At 48.2% G+C, this 15,212-nt stretch overlaps 1 protein-coding gene across 1 annotated transcript in view; it reads right to left on the reverse strand.

Annotated features, from left to right (window-relative positions):
• Positions 1-15,212, reverse strand: part of CAPN13 (calpain 13) — a gene marked incomplete at its 3' end in the record, with an annotated part of 57,016 nt that overhangs the window by 30,755 nt on the left and 11,049 nt on the right. The window contains 7 exon segments of the mRNA XM_082672738.1: positions 771-829; positions 832-844; positions 1,772-1,895; positions 1,897-1,941; positions 8,152-8,309; positions 9,215-9,420; positions 13,403-13,481. Coding sequence (XP_082528864.1) covers positions 771-829; positions 832-844; positions 1,772-1,895; positions 1,897-1,941; positions 8,152-8,309; positions 9,215-9,420; positions 13,403-13,481 — 684 coding nt within the window.

Consider the following 15,212-nt stretch of genomic DNA (forward strand, 5'->3'; position numbering starts at 1 on the left):
TGGTTGCTGCATCACGGGGAAAGACTGGCCCCCAGTAGCCATCCTCCCCTTATTCATGGGAATAAAGTTCTAGCTGGGCACAGGGCAGCCCAGCGAGATGGTATGTTTCCCAGACAATGTTGGGCCTCAGGGTGGCACATGACTAGGTCCAGACTCATTGGATCTGAGAGAAAATGGTGTGTGCCTTTACTGATACGTGCCTTCCTTAGGGATGTATAAGTGTCCCTGGCTTCTTTCTCCTCCCCCGGCTGGGAAATGAGGGGACCTGAGGCAGCTGCCCTGGGCTCACAGATAGAAGCCCCATGTTGCAGATGGCAGAGCCAGCTACCAGCTCTGGAATCACCTGCCTAGCTGAGAAGTGAACTTGATCTTGTTTGAGCCTCCTGCATTTTCGAGTGTCTTTGTCAGCGCAGTTCAGTTGGTATGTAACAAATAAAACCCTTTTGGGGCAAAATTTTCTCCAAAGTCAATTGGGTAGTTAATTCTGCTTTCTTTTTGGGCTAATCCCCCAGCCTAGTTAGACACTCTGCCTGTCTGAGGCCATTCAAGGATAGTAAGATTTCTGGTGGGTCCCTGGGGGATGAGGATACTGGGCACCAGAACTACTGGATGAAGAGAGGGAATGAGGTTGTCCATGATGGGCCTGGACATGGTGGAGGCAAGGGTGATCACTACTTGTTTCAGCTTCTTGGGCTCACCGAGGCAAGTGATTCTGACTCCTGTGTAGGGGAGCAAGAACCCTGGGGCACCGTGTTCACGGAGAGCCTTACCTGCTCAGTGCCAGTCCCTGTGTAGGCATGCCGACTCACCAGCCCGTTTGCCATCTCGTGGACTCAGTTGTCGGCTTCAAAGGAGAAAAGCAGACCAAGCGTTAAACATTCACACATTCTTCAAAAAGATAGAAAAGCACCATTCGGTCAGCAGCTGGGCTGTGGCCAGATGAAAAGCATCCCTGACTCACGTTGGAACAGCACGTGTTCCTGGATTTCTTTCCTAGAGAGGCAGAGTTTGAAGGCTGTGGGGTGCTTGTGGCCCCAGCATTTCACACCTCAGGAGACCACCCCATGAAAGACAGAAGGCCACCAAGTCCTGAGGACGTAGGCTGCTGGCTTCTCCAATTACTTGCTATCAATGAGACACAACACAAGACATAACTTCTGGGCATTTTGTGGGAGTTGGGAAGATCTACCACCTCCAAGCTATGAGGAATTGGGGTTTAAAGTGCATTCTGGTTTCATGTGGCATTTCAGACTAGGGGTGTGTGACTCAAAGCCCACATGGTTAAAGAGTGAAGGAATTGTCCTCAGGGATACGGTGTTGGCTGTCTCAGAACAGACTCAAATAATTTGGAGGGTCATTCAGGCTTTTCAGAATGGGGTACTCTGCCTTTGGGCTGCTGCCTTTAAAGCCAGTGAGAATCAAAGGACCCCCCGTTCACTCTGGGCCCCACTGCTTCCGGTCACAGGGAAGCACTAGGCAAAGGCTTCAGTATCAGACGACAGCATCTGAACCCCTGCTCAGCCACTCACTGGCTGTGTGGCGGTAAGCAGTTTACTTAGTCTCTCTGAGCCCATTTCTTCTGTAAGTGAATTCTGCGATCCCTATTTCAGATGGAGGGCTATCGTGAGGATTAAATGAAGTGGTGTCAGTAAAGCACAGCATCAGTGCTCCATGATGGTCACTTGGCCATTCCCCTGAATGGGCCAGTGGCTGAACACTCCTGGGCGAGGAAAGGCTCAAACCAGTGCAGCGAGATTCCTGGTCTACTCACCCCGGCCAGGGTGCTGCAGGTCATCAGGGAGCCTGCCTCGGCTACCATCTTCACCACTGTCATCAGGTCAGACGAGGAGGAATGCAGGCTGATGCTGGTGACCACCCCTCCCGTGAGGTCCACCATCAGGGAGGTAGCCATGGTGCAGGTTGACATAGGACCCATGAAACCTGGGAGGGATAAAGGCAGATCAACCCCTGTGGCGCCTTGGGTGCCCCAGAAAAGGAGGTTGTACCCGGACCTCTGCATATTTCCCAGGAAATGGACTTCCCAACCACCCCCAGGCTATGGCAACCTGCCCACCTTCTGTTCTCCTGGATAAAGAATCTAGCAATGCGCCACCATTATCGCTTCCTTCTCCTGGTCTCCTGGGCCTGGGGAGCCCCACAGGTGGCAGCATTGTACAGAGCTTAGGAATGCAGGTGCTGGAGCCACAGGCCAGGGTTGAATCCCAGTCTCACCAGATACTTAGCTGCTTCACCTAGACAAGTTACTTAACCTCCTGGGGCTGGGCTTAGCATAGTGCCTGGCACAAGGGAAGCCTTTAATAAAGACTGGCTATTATTATGATAAGGATCCACTGTTTCAGTATGGAGGTTCCTTAAAAAACTAAAAATAGAACTACCATATGACCCAGCAATCCCACTACTGGGCATATACCCTGAGAAAACCATAATTCAAAAAGGGTCATGTACCACAATGTTCACTGCAGCTCTATTTACAATAGCCCGGAGATGGAAACAACCTAAGTGTCCATCGACAGTTGAATGGATAAAGAAGATGTGGCAGATATATACAATGGAATATTACTCAGCCATAAAAAGAAACGAAATTGAGCTATTTGTAGTGAGGTGGATGGATCTAGAGTCTGTCATACAGAGTGAAGTAAGTCAGAAAGAGAAAAACAAATACCATATGCTAACACATATATATGGAATCTAAAAAAAAAAAAATGGTCATGAAGAACCTAGAGGCAAGATGGGAATAAAGACACAGACCTACTAGAGAATAGACTTGAGGATACGGGGAGGGGGAAGGGTAAGCTGGGACAAAGTGAGAGAGTGGCATGGACATATATACACTACCAAACGTAAAATAGATAGCTAGTGGGAAGCAGCCACATAGCACAGGGAGATCAGCTCGGTGCTTTGTGACCACCTAGAGGGGTGGGATAGGGAGGGTCGGAGGGAGGGAGACGCACGAGGGAAGAGATATGGGAACATATGTATATGTATAACTGATTCACTTTGTTATGAAGCAGAAACTAACACACCATTGTAAAGCAATTATACTCCAATAAAGATGTTAAAAAAAAAAAAAGGATCCACTGTTTCCTGTTTAACAACAGTGGTAAGTACTGGTTGTGTGCAGGGTACCTTGCTAGGCACTGAGCGTTCAAAGATGGATGAGACCCTGTTCCTGCCCTCCAAGAGCCCACAGTCAACAATTGTGATGCTCACTGTGGCCATAGGCAGCCTCTATTCTTACTCTGTGTGAAGCTTGACCCAGAATCCCCATTCCCATCCTCAGAACTAACCCACTCCCCCCAGAATCACCAGTGAGGTGATGTCACTGAAGGTAACACAGGTGAGGGTGAGGCTTACATAACACATCCCCAAAGCAAACCACCTAGAACTCTCAGACCTGTTCTCCAAAATGCCTCTTCCGAGACTTCCTTGGTGGTCCAGTGGTTAAGACTCCATGCTCCCAATGCAGGGGGCCCGGCTTCGATCCCTGGTCAGGGAACTAGATCCCACATGCTCCAAGTAAGAGCCCGCATGCCACAACTAAAGATCCCATATGCCGCAACTAAGAGATCCCGTGTGCCGCAATGAAGATTCCGCATGTGGCAACTAAAGATCCTGAGTGCCACAGCTAAGATCCGGCCCAGCCAAATAAATTTAAAAAATAATAAATATTTTAAAAATGCCTCTTCCCACCCTCCCATGGGGTTTCTGCTTCTGGACCCACACCCTGAGACATGCCCTGTCTTATTGCCCTATCTTGTCCTCCTCCCAGTTCTCCCGCAGTCACCTACTAGACAGTCTCCAGATTCAAGAGCCAATCTGCTCAGCCCAACTGCTGGCCTCCCCTCTCGTGAGCTCTCCTCTCGGGCGGGAGGCTGAGCTTTTCAAGGCCCCCTTTTCTCCTCCGGGGAATGGGCTCTTGCGGTTGTGCTGCCAGGTGAAGCGTGAACAGCACGTGGAGAGGGTCTGGATTGTGGAGGTGTGCTTGCTGTGAGCATGATCAGGACAGCAAGTCCATGCTCACCTGCTTCTACAGCCAAACTCGTCCACCCCTTCACAGCAGCACTCACCACCCACATGCTCTCCCCTTAGAAGGACACGTCGGGTTGCTTTGCCTTCCTTGGGTGTCTATTTGCTGTGAGAGCGCGTGGATCACCTTGGAACAGAGAGGAAGTAACTGGGGGTCCCGGGAAGGCTTCTGAGAGGGGTCACAACTCTGAACTGAGTTTTATCCAGGTCCGGACAGTGGGATGGACATTCTGGAGAGGAAGAATCAAATTAGGTAGGCTCCGGAGCCGGAAGAGCGTGGTGGAGTGGGGGTGATGATGGACTGACTGGTATTCCCGGGAGAGAGGGAGGATTGATCACTCACAAGGAGAACCACTGAAGCAGGGGCCACATGAGGTCAGATTTGTGTTGAGAACTCAAGTTCCTGTCGATGGGGTGAACTGGAAAGGTTCCCATGCGCTCCTAAAATATAGGCAGGGCAAACCCACAACAGCATGGAGCTGAGTCAGGCCAGGCATGAGACCCTGCCTCTTGGTGTCAAAGTCCAGTGGGCATGTTCCCACACTACCTGGTCACTCAGGCCTCCGGCCGGGACCTAAGCTTTCCTGTCCCTGACGGGGAAGCAGAGGCCAAGCCCCATACAGGTTGGTAGCCGCAGAAAAGCTCCAGCTGTTGCTTGCTTTCTGGTGACGCAAAACCACGTGGGGGTCAGGCGGGGGTCCACCCTGCTGCTGCCTCTACTGGGCCTGAGGCCTCGGACAAGACCCCTCTCGGTCCTCAGCCCTTCACCTGGATCAGCTCTGGGGCCCCTCAGACACCCCTCTCTCACCATACTTCCACCTCTGCAGTCCTCTCCTCCTGGAGTCCCCCAGAATTCACGTAAACTCACTTCAGCAACTACAGATCAAGCAGCCGCTCTCAGCAGGACACCGTCCCAGGCACAAACACCATGGACGGCGTAGAGAGTCTTGTGTTAATGAAAGCAAAGGCCACAGAACCCAAGGGCCATTCTAGAGGAACCAGGTGGCAGATGGATCTCAACTCGTTATTAAACTGGTTCTAAGTCTTATCTTTCTGTCTCTCCCTCTCTCTGACCAGGGTTGTCTGGTATTAGACTCTTATCTCTGCAGTGTTTTTAGTCAACTGCCAAGCTTCGATCGTGCCTAGGTAGGTCTCAGCGTCTGACTCCCTTGATTTCCCACGTTTTCTGGCTCTGGGTCCTAGATTAAGAGGCCTTTGCTGAGGGTGCTGGAAGATCACCAAGACTAGGGTTCTGGAACCCATTCCAGAGCCCGCCAGCGTGACCTCCCGTGTTGCCACCCCCCGCTTCTGGCTTCCAATAGAGCTTCACTGGAGCCACACCAGGAAAGCGGCTGCTGGCTCTGCCCCGTCACTCCAGGGCCACTGCCTCAGTGTCTACGGGCCTCGTCTGACGGTCTGATGTCATGCACCTCCCACTCTGCAGAGACACCCAATGCAGGGGAGGGACCCATGGCCAGTGGCCCCCTCTCGGTGACTTCCATAGCCGTCTCTCGCTGTGTCTCCACGATGCCCACGAAGCCTGTCCCAGCAGCAGCTGGGCGTTTTGACAACGAGCGCTCCCTCTCTGCTTTACAAACACGCGCTCACAGAGCCTGCTCACGCTTCAGGGACAAGTCAACTCTTCTTAGCTCCCTTTGCTGCCAGGAAATAGAAGGGGAGGGAAAGAGGGAGAGCACCGTGTTCGCCACACCTGTCACTACGCGTGTCACCTGAACCCAGGAATTCTGAGAGAGCCTCCTTCTCACCCCTCGGCTTCCGCCTCATGGTGGGGAACCGTCTACATGCCTGGCAGGGACGTGAGAGGGGGGAGAATTCAGATGTCAAATCGGGATCCAAAAAGGATGCTGAAAGGCTATAAACTGAGCCACAGAGATTCCAGAAAGGATGCTTGGCAGCTTACCAGACCTTGTCTCCCACTCTCCTATTTTATGACCTCTGGGGAAAAGAACCCTGCAAACAAAGATTTTTTTTCCCTCCACATCTGACTCACTTGACCAATTCATTTCTGACTCCCCAGCTGCAAGAATGGTTGAAAGTTTGGGATCCACATGTGCACTCGGTATTGCCTACGCCCTTGGAGGGAAAGAGGACCATCTCCACCTGGACAGGTGGGTTCTCTATGCTTGCGCTGTGGTCCCTCTGTGCCAGACACTGAGTTCCAAAGACGCAAAAAGACAAATCATTTTCCTCTAGGACTGACAGTATCAAGAAATGATGGAAAAGCACGTGACTGGGGAGGACAGACCTGATCCCAGCCTGGCCTCAAACACGGTGTGACCTTGGGCAAGTCATTTCACTGCCCCTCCCCACCCCAAGCCTCAGTTTCCTCATCTTTCAAAGAAGGTAGGGTTTGATGCTGACAGAGGCTCCGTCTAGCTCTGATGTGCTGTAATTCTGTTTGATTTCCTCCTGCATTCTATAACCCCCTTCTTTGGATGGAGGGGAAAGCTTTTAAATTGCTTTGGAGTTTGAAACATTTTCTCCTGCACTAGATTTCTTCAGGCAGTGGAATGTGGATTCTGGGTCCAGTTTCCCATTTCTTTTCAAGCTGAATGATTGCTTTAGGTCAGCTGTTAACAAAAATCGGGTCAAAGTCATCATTTCATCTGCGAGCTTTCTAATTCTCCAAGTGAACTGCCATGCTCCCGCGTTTCAATAAGGAAAAAAAAAAGAGGCCCTGGAGTGGTGAGCACTGAATCCACCCCGGAAAGATAATGGCAGTGTTTGCATAAGTAGCTTAGAAGTGAATTAACCTCCCCAAACATATGGATGGCTTCATCCACCTCGCCTGTTTTCTGGGCTTCATTCTCAAATGCTAACGACCAGCTCTTCCTGACGCTGGAAATGAGCAACAGCTCTAGTTTTGCACAAGCTGGGCTCAAAAGAAAGAATGCACGAAAAGAGCCCCTGAGATGTGCTTCCAGAAGGACAAGGACTGGGGTAGTCTGCGGGGTCGTAACCACTCCTCAGGGCCCGGGACTGGATGGGGCGGGGTCTTCGGTCTTGCCAAATGATGTCACTTGATCAGACGACCAAAAACCTCAGTAGACTCAGGTTAATCGCTTACACCTGCCATCACATCACTATTCAGAGCCTTGGCTTCCGCATTTGTCATTATGAGGCATTGGTTAGGAAGATCTTTGGGGAACGTGATTCCAGGACACTCTCCACTATTCATTTTTCTCCTGAAATGTGTGGGCCCCTGACCTTTTGTCTCCTAGCATTGGCTTCCAGCTCTGATGTGTCCCTCACTTGTGTGGGTCTTGATGACAGCGACCTCTCACACACACACGTACTCTTGCACACCCCGCCTGAGCCAGCGTGAGCGTCTCTCCCAGCGCCCAGCACAGTGCCTGGATTATGATTAAATGCACCATACACAGCTGTTGAATAAAAGCAACCCAAACTGTCTAAGTGGAACAGGTGACTTGGGGAGTTTATAAGTCCTCGAGCTTGTTAACACCAGCAGGTAGCCCCTGACTCATGGTGTTTGGAACATATAATAATAAACAGCTCCCGCCCTGCCCCCCAGTCATAAATGCAATCTCACGGCAGCCACACCAGGTCCCCAAGTGTCCCGCCCGGGTCACTGCTCAAATCACCCCCCCCCTCATATCTCCTCTCTCTTTTCTGAAATCCTACCCATCCTTCAAGGCCTCGCTCAACGCCACCTCCTCTGTGCAGTCCCAGCTGAATCTCTGTGAGTCAGAACTGCTGTCTCTCTCCTCTGCCCCTCTCAGCAGACTTTGAACATGATACTACATTTTATTGGGGCCCGTACACCAGCCCTTACAATAATACCGTTGTCAGTGCCTATTTCTGTCCAGCTCTGCCCTGCCCACCCCTCGCCATGTGTCTCTGGGTCCCTCCTCTGGCTCCAGCTGAGCCTTGCGCACAGTGATTATTTATGGAGGATGCCCAGCGAGGGGGCAAAGGCTCTGAGGCTCCCAGGGGCATCGCTTGCATTGAGCAGAGCCGCCGAAAGTCTTAGCGCCGGCTGGTGGGGAGCGTCAGTCGGGGCAAGTGGCTGGGCAGGCAGGGCCAGCATCCAGGCCCTGGGCAGAGGGACGGGCCCATCCTTACTTGGCGTAGGCTTTCTCCAGCAGGCTCGGCCAGAACTCTTGTTTGTTGCGAGGATTAACGAAGTGCTCACTGTTCAGGACAGGTAGGCGATCGTCAATCACCACTTCCACCCGCTGGCCACACTGCCAGAACGGGAGGAGAGAGAGAGGAATATACGCCTGAGTAGAGTTGGGGCAGGAGGGAGGTGCTGGCCCTCCGACCCAGGCCAAAAGATCACCACCTTTGCCACTTAACCACCACAGTGCAACAAGGAAGTCTATCCAGACCAAAATTCCAGCCCAGGTTGGCGCACGGGGGACCGGACTGTCACCTCCACTGACAGGTGAGTCACAGATCAAGTTAATCAAGGAAAATACAGCAGGGAGGAAGGAGTCTTGGGCTCCAGCTGGACTTTGTGGCTGACTCCTGCCTCACTTTGGCAAGTCCTTTGTGAGATTCAGGTGCACTGAAGACTCTCCAGGTACATCTCGTCTACAAAATGGCAGTAGGGGGAGCAGATGCTGAGTAGCAAAGGAGAATGGGAGATATAGAGTGTTGTGATGGGGAAGGAGAGCCTTTAGGGAGCTGAAGGCTTGAGAGAGGAGGCAGGATTCCAGCAGGTGGCGAGGCGCAGGGAAGGCATCCCAGATGCGGCGGCGACAGTGTGGGCGGAAGCCTAGGGGCCGAACAGTGAGGTTGCTCGGGGACTGAGCAGTTACAGCCTCACCCTGGCCCTCCTCTCCTCACGTCCAGCTGTCTCTGCCAGCAGAGCAGCCGCCATGAAGCGGGCTGGCACTGTTGCTGCTAAGCGTGCAAATGAACCAGATGCTCCTCTCCAAAACAGAGTGGTTTAATCTTCAGCATTCAACTCTTAATGGTTCACCCGGGGGCATTGCCAAATGAGGATAATTCATAACAAAGCCAGCTTTTTGGAGTTGGTTTGCTGGTCTCTGGATCAACAACAGGGCTTCTGGCTTCAGGCCTGAGTCTTGACAAGATTCAGGCAAGCCTCCGATAGTCGGGCTTGGAGTAAAGCTGGGTGGATGCAATCCATCATCTGCTCGGTGGTGACAGGGAGACTTGCCCACAGCCGGATGTCCCAGATGTTGGGCTTTTGCATACAGATGAGGATGCACTTTCGAAGCAGGGAGGGAGACCAAGACAGAGATGTCAGTGGAGACAAGACAAAGAAGATGTCCTCGCAGTCTTTAATGACAGTGCACTGGAGCTGGTGTTGCCCCAGCTGTGGATCTGCTTCCCGACTGCAGTAAGATGCACAGGAGGGTGAGGCTGGGAGCCAACAGGGATGCTATTACAGTGAGATCGTGAAACCTGTCCGAAGCATCAGGGAAGCTAACGCTAGCTCCTTGAAGGAGGATACTAGAAGGACAGACCCATCTGGATGTGGGGTTTAATTGGATAGCAAAGTGTAGTAGGTGGTATCCAGTCAGTGGAACCGTGCTCCAGTCCTGGTTTTGTTTTTTTGTCCCGAGCAATAGATATTGGATAAGACACTTAATTCTCTGTGATTCAGTTTCCTCATCTGTCAAATGGTGGTAAGAGTAAGAGCTACCTCCTACTGTGATGGGATCAGATGAGTGTGTGAAGGTGAGATCACAGGTTTGAAACTGTTTCTCGACAGGCTTTTCGTTCAGCACTTAGGTTAGTGCCTGGCACACAGTAGGCCATAAAGAATGAGTGAGTCCTGGCTTGAACGAGATCCTCTTGTTGGTTCTACCCTCACTCACATCTTCCCACACCAGTAATGCTGACCAGACTTGTTCTCCCTCTACAAAGGGAACCTCAGATAAGATCATCGTTCCCAAAAAGGATGAAAATGGCCTGACTGGTGGTCAAGAATGAGGTCACCGATCTGTGTTTCCTGGTTCACTGCTCTGGGTGAGGAGGGCTGGCGCCTGGATAATGTCTGCGCCCTTCAAGAAGCTGGCTGGTGCCATTGAGCCAGTACCCAAGTGTCTGAGGGAAACCAGAAGTGTTTTGGGCAAAGCATCCAAGTTGCCCAGGCACTGGGCCCTTTCCAGAGAAGAGTGCCCAAGCTCAGAATGATGAGATGTACAGAGGTCAGCACTTGTAGCTATTTCTGGGGAACTGTGGGACTATCTTCACCACCCAGAAGGGCAAAGCATGTCCAGCCTGGGCCTCAGTTTGTCCTCAGTTTGTCACCCCACCAACACTTGCACCCCTGAGGTGAGCCCAGACACAGCTAAACACTGCACCCTCTGGCTAACTCCTCAGTATGACCCTTGGACCAGCAACATCAGCATCATCTGGGAGCTTGTTAGAAGACCTAGCATGCAAATAATTGGACTTCAGGAAGAGAGAACAGGATAAAGGAGGACACCCAGAAAAAAATGGAGGGAAACAGCTGAGCAGAAAAAGGAGGCAGGTCTTCAGAACGAAAGTGCTCACTGAATTCCAGGCGAGATTAATCTTGTCTGGAATTCACGCATCTGGACATTTCTAGAGAAATTTCTGAACCAAGGAGAGAGATCACCTCATATAAACTTGCAATTTGAGAGAATATGTTGCATACAAGGTCAAGAGAATAGATTAGCATTGGATTTTTCTTCTGCAACATTGGGGAAGGTACAAGACAATGGAGAAACGTTTACAGATTCTTGAGGAAAAGGAATGTAATCCAAAAATCCTAAACCCAACCGAAATATTGTTCTTAAGTAAGAGCAAATGAAAAATACTCATGTAATCTGAGAAAACTATTCAAGGAACTACTCCTACCAAATGTGGATGAAATTGGAACAAAAATCTTAAGACGAAATGAAGGCTGAAAGAAACAATGGTGAGTAATGAGTTCTGAATATGCTTTGGACAAGAAATATACTGGTAACATAGTGAAAATGAAATTGATAGTGAAAGGATATAATAGGGAAATGTAAGTAACAGGAAGCTGGAGTAGCAAAGTGAATATCGGATAAAGAGGAATTCAAGTTCAGAAGCATTAAATACAGCAAAGAGGGATATTGTGTAAGCTTTATTGCAACAACCTGAGAGCAAGAACATAAATATTTGGGCACCAAAGAATATAGAAGGAAAAGTATAAAGCCAGAACATGAGGAACCCTCCAAACTATAACTTTGGGGAAGAACTTTAACTCACTTCTTTTAGAATATGACAAATCAAATAGACAAAAAATAAGCCAAGATAGAAGAGATAATTGCAGATTACACAATCTGCAAATCAGGGAGCTTGATTCCATATATCATGGATATATTATCATGGATAATATATACTCTTCTCATATGTCCATGAAGCATCTATAAAAACTGTTGTGGACCTGGCCATGAATAAAACTTTAATAATTTCCCCAAATGTGAGAGTTTATGATGATCAGAATACTCTGATCATCATCTAATAAGTCTAAAATTCTACAACCAAGAGATGATCCCCTATAAAACTAAATCAAAACTAAAAACATCATAAAAAAGCTAAAAACATATTAACTTAAAATTAATAAAAGACATTTGATATTAAAATTGATGGATACAGAAAAGATCTGAGAAGGAAAATTTTAGTCTTAAATCTTTTATCATGAATAAAAAAAGAAAGAATATTAAGTGTATAGTTTCAGAAAACAAAAAACCAATAAAATTGACCAGGAGAAAGTAAATGGGAATTAATAAAAATAAATTGAAATTAATTATATGGAAATCAAAACCCTAAAAGAAAAAGAATAGAAAGAACAATGAAAATTGAAAGTTGAGTCATTCAAAAACTAATACAGTAGATTGGTTGGATTAAGAAGAGCTGGATTAAGAAAAAAAGGAAAAATAAAAATATAGTTTAGGGATTAATAAAGTTGACTTAATCACAAATTAGAAGAAATAAAATAAATTTTCAGAGAATTATATAAGCAACTTTGGTGCAATAAATTTGGAACTACAGAAGAAACAGTTGTTTCTCTTGGCAAAATATAAATTTCAAGAATTAACTCTAGAAGAAATAAGAGGCCCAAGCAGATCAACAGCTATTGAACACATCAGAAGAGTTTAAGAAATCATATTTAAAAAGGAGATAGAAGGGCTTCCCTGGTGGCGCAGTGGTTGGGTGTCCACCTGCCGATGCGGGGGACACGGGTTCGTGTCCCGGTCTGGGAGGATCCCGCGTGCCACGGAGCGGCTGGGCCCGTGAGCCACGGCCGCTAGGCCTGTGTGTCCGGAGCCTGTGCTCTGCAACGGGAGAGGCCACAGCGGTGGGAGGCCCGCGTACCGCAAAAATAAATAAATAAATAAAAAGGAGATAGGTCCAGACGATTTAACTATTGCCTATTTTACTTTTAAAGAACAGATAATCAATGATTAACAGCCATTATACAAATTATTTCAGATCAAAGTAAATCTCAATAGGTTCATATTAAAACGCAAGCATAACTCCACAGTAAAAACAACGAACAATGGGAAGCCAATTCCACATGTGATACAGATGCAAAAATTCTAATAAAATTTTTAGCAAATTTAATCTAACAGTGGATTAAAAGAATGACAAACCAGGAAAGTATGTCACTAAAACCAAGAGACAGCAGGATTTTGCTCTTGTCACTCTTATTCAAAATTGCAACCTTCTAATTAATGCAACAAGGCAAAAGAGCAAAATAAGCTCTATAAATATTAAAAGAAGAGGCAAAATTATCTTTGTGGATAATATAACTAAAAAAAAATCCAGACACTACTAAAGAAAAAAATTAGAACTAATAAAAGAATTTGGTAAGGTGGCTAGATACAACTTAATATAAAACAAGGAATAGCTTTCCTCTTTTTAGCAACGTCTAGTTAGAAAAATCATTCATATTAGCTACAAACTTGTAAAATATCTGAGAATACATTTACCAAGATGGGTATAGCATGAATATCGAAACATAACTATAACATTTTACTGAAGGGCATAAAACTAGTTCCAAATAAATGGAAAGATATACTGTCTTTTTGGAAAGGAATACCTACAGTAATAAAAGTTTGATTTTTCCAAATTAATACATAAATTTAATGCTGCTCTATTCTGCATCACAGTGTCTTTTCTTTTCTTTTTTTTTTTTTCTTTTGATACGCGGGCCTCTCACCATTGTGGCCTCTCCTGTTGCGGAGCACAGGCTCCGGACCCGCAGGCTCAGCGGCCATGGCTCACGGGCCCAGCCGCTCGGGGTCTGGGTGGGCACTGCTCTTGACCCCCCCTACTCTGAGGCTGACTTTGGGCAGCCTGCGTCAATCCAGGGCTGGGAAGGAAGAGGTTGAGTTCTTACCTGCCTCCCCCTGTTGGATGTCGAAACTGCTCACACCTTCCAGGATGAAGTGAGGCTCTGATTTACCCTTCAATAAATCCTTAGAAAAGAGGGAGAAAAGCCATGAGCATCTTTCATTCCTCTATCTCCCAGTGTGCTACCCAAGACATCACTCTCTTTGTCTTTGAGGGGTAGAGGTTACTTCTTTAAACAGGTGTTTAAAATATGAGGTAGGAAAGCTGCCCTCATTCTTCAGGTTTTATTGCTAACAGCAAGGCAGATGTCAAAAGGGTGTATATGTAACTGACCAAACAGGCAATAAATGCATAAGCAATCTGTGCCAAGAGATAAGGACTCAGGATCCTTACATCAAATGATCAGCCATCCTGGTACCAACAGCACTGTTTCATTAGGAGTTTATAAACAACCAAAAAAGAAGAGGATGCATTTACTAGAGGAAACTTTTATAAGCATAACCACGCTTTCCTTGTGAAATGTCATCTCTCAGAAGTCAGTGTAGACATTCTGAGCTCCAGGTTCAAGTCCAGCCATGTGCTGTACAGGACAGAGGATGTGCATTATTCAGGCCTTTGCCCACTCCCTGGCTAACACACAGACGGATTCTGGAAGACCCCAAGCAGCCTCTAGGTTCTCCTGCTACCAGGAGCCCACAGGACTATTCTGAGCATCCTCTCTGTGCATCTCTTCCTGGATTTCCATTGTGTGGATTTGTGTAATTTGGTAACTGTTCCTGTATCATTTCTTTTCACATTGACAAATAAGCCCCCAGAGAGCAGGGCGGCAAAGTAGATTCATCTATTCAACAGCCATGAACGTGTGGAGTCCTGTATCTTGTGAGACCTGTCAGCCCTTCGTATACTGCCGGCCAGTTTCCTGGTGGAGCCGCCAAGGGGAAAACAAAGGTGTGCGTGTCTGCAAACAAGTCAGCCAGCCCACCTCACCAGGCCTCCTCCCACCATCTGCTCTGCACATAACCAGCCCTCTCAGATGGCCAGGGCAGGGCGCTCAGGCTCAGGCCCTTGCGATGGAGGCATCCAGCTGACCCTATGCCCTACCCTTGGCTGCTCAGAACCTGGGGTCTCTCCCAACACCAGCAGGAAGGGCAGCTCTCCACAGGGCCCTGGAGGGAGCAACTCTCCCAGTGTCAAAGCAACTTGGGGCACTTCAGTGGCTTTAGCTGTCCCCTCACCTTCTACTGGAAAAGGGAACTCAAGGTCTCAGTGGAGGCTAGCTGGAGATCCTCCACTCAGGGATTAAAGAAGAGGGTGGAGGCCATCAGGTTTTTGGATGGGGTAAAAAAGACAGTGTGGCTCAGCTTTCTAGACCCAGCACAACTGCAGCTTCTTCGTCGTTTACCCCTGGTTTACCCCCATGATGGACAGAGGAGGGGTAGGTGTGCTGAGAGTGATTGAACCGAGCCTGGTGTGGAATCCTGCCTGCATTGTTCCCTGGGTGACCTTGAGCAACTTTCTTTACTTTGCGGAACCTCAGTTTCTTCATATGTAAAGTGGGAGTCAAATGAGAAAGCCATTGGTGCCCTGGCTGCTGTTACCAAACCCTCGCCGAGGACTAGATGCTTCATTCACAGTGGTCTCCCGACAGACTTGCAAAGCAGGAGTCTGCATTTTACAAAGGAGGAAGGATGTGAAATACTCAGTGTAGCATCAGACAAGGGACCTGTTCAATAAATATTGATTCCCTGTTTCTGTAATATTTGCAAAATTAAAAAGACCACACTCATGGATAAACCCAGCATCTCAAATGCATTCCTTATAAAACGAGAGAGAGCTGAATGGATACAAAAACAAGA

This window comes from Grampus griseus (genome assembly GCF_964374135.1).
Source record: "Grampus griseus genome assembly, chromosome: 15".
Lineage (NCBI taxonomy): Eukaryota > Metazoa > Chordata > Mammalia > Artiodactyla > Delphinidae > Grampus > Grampus griseus.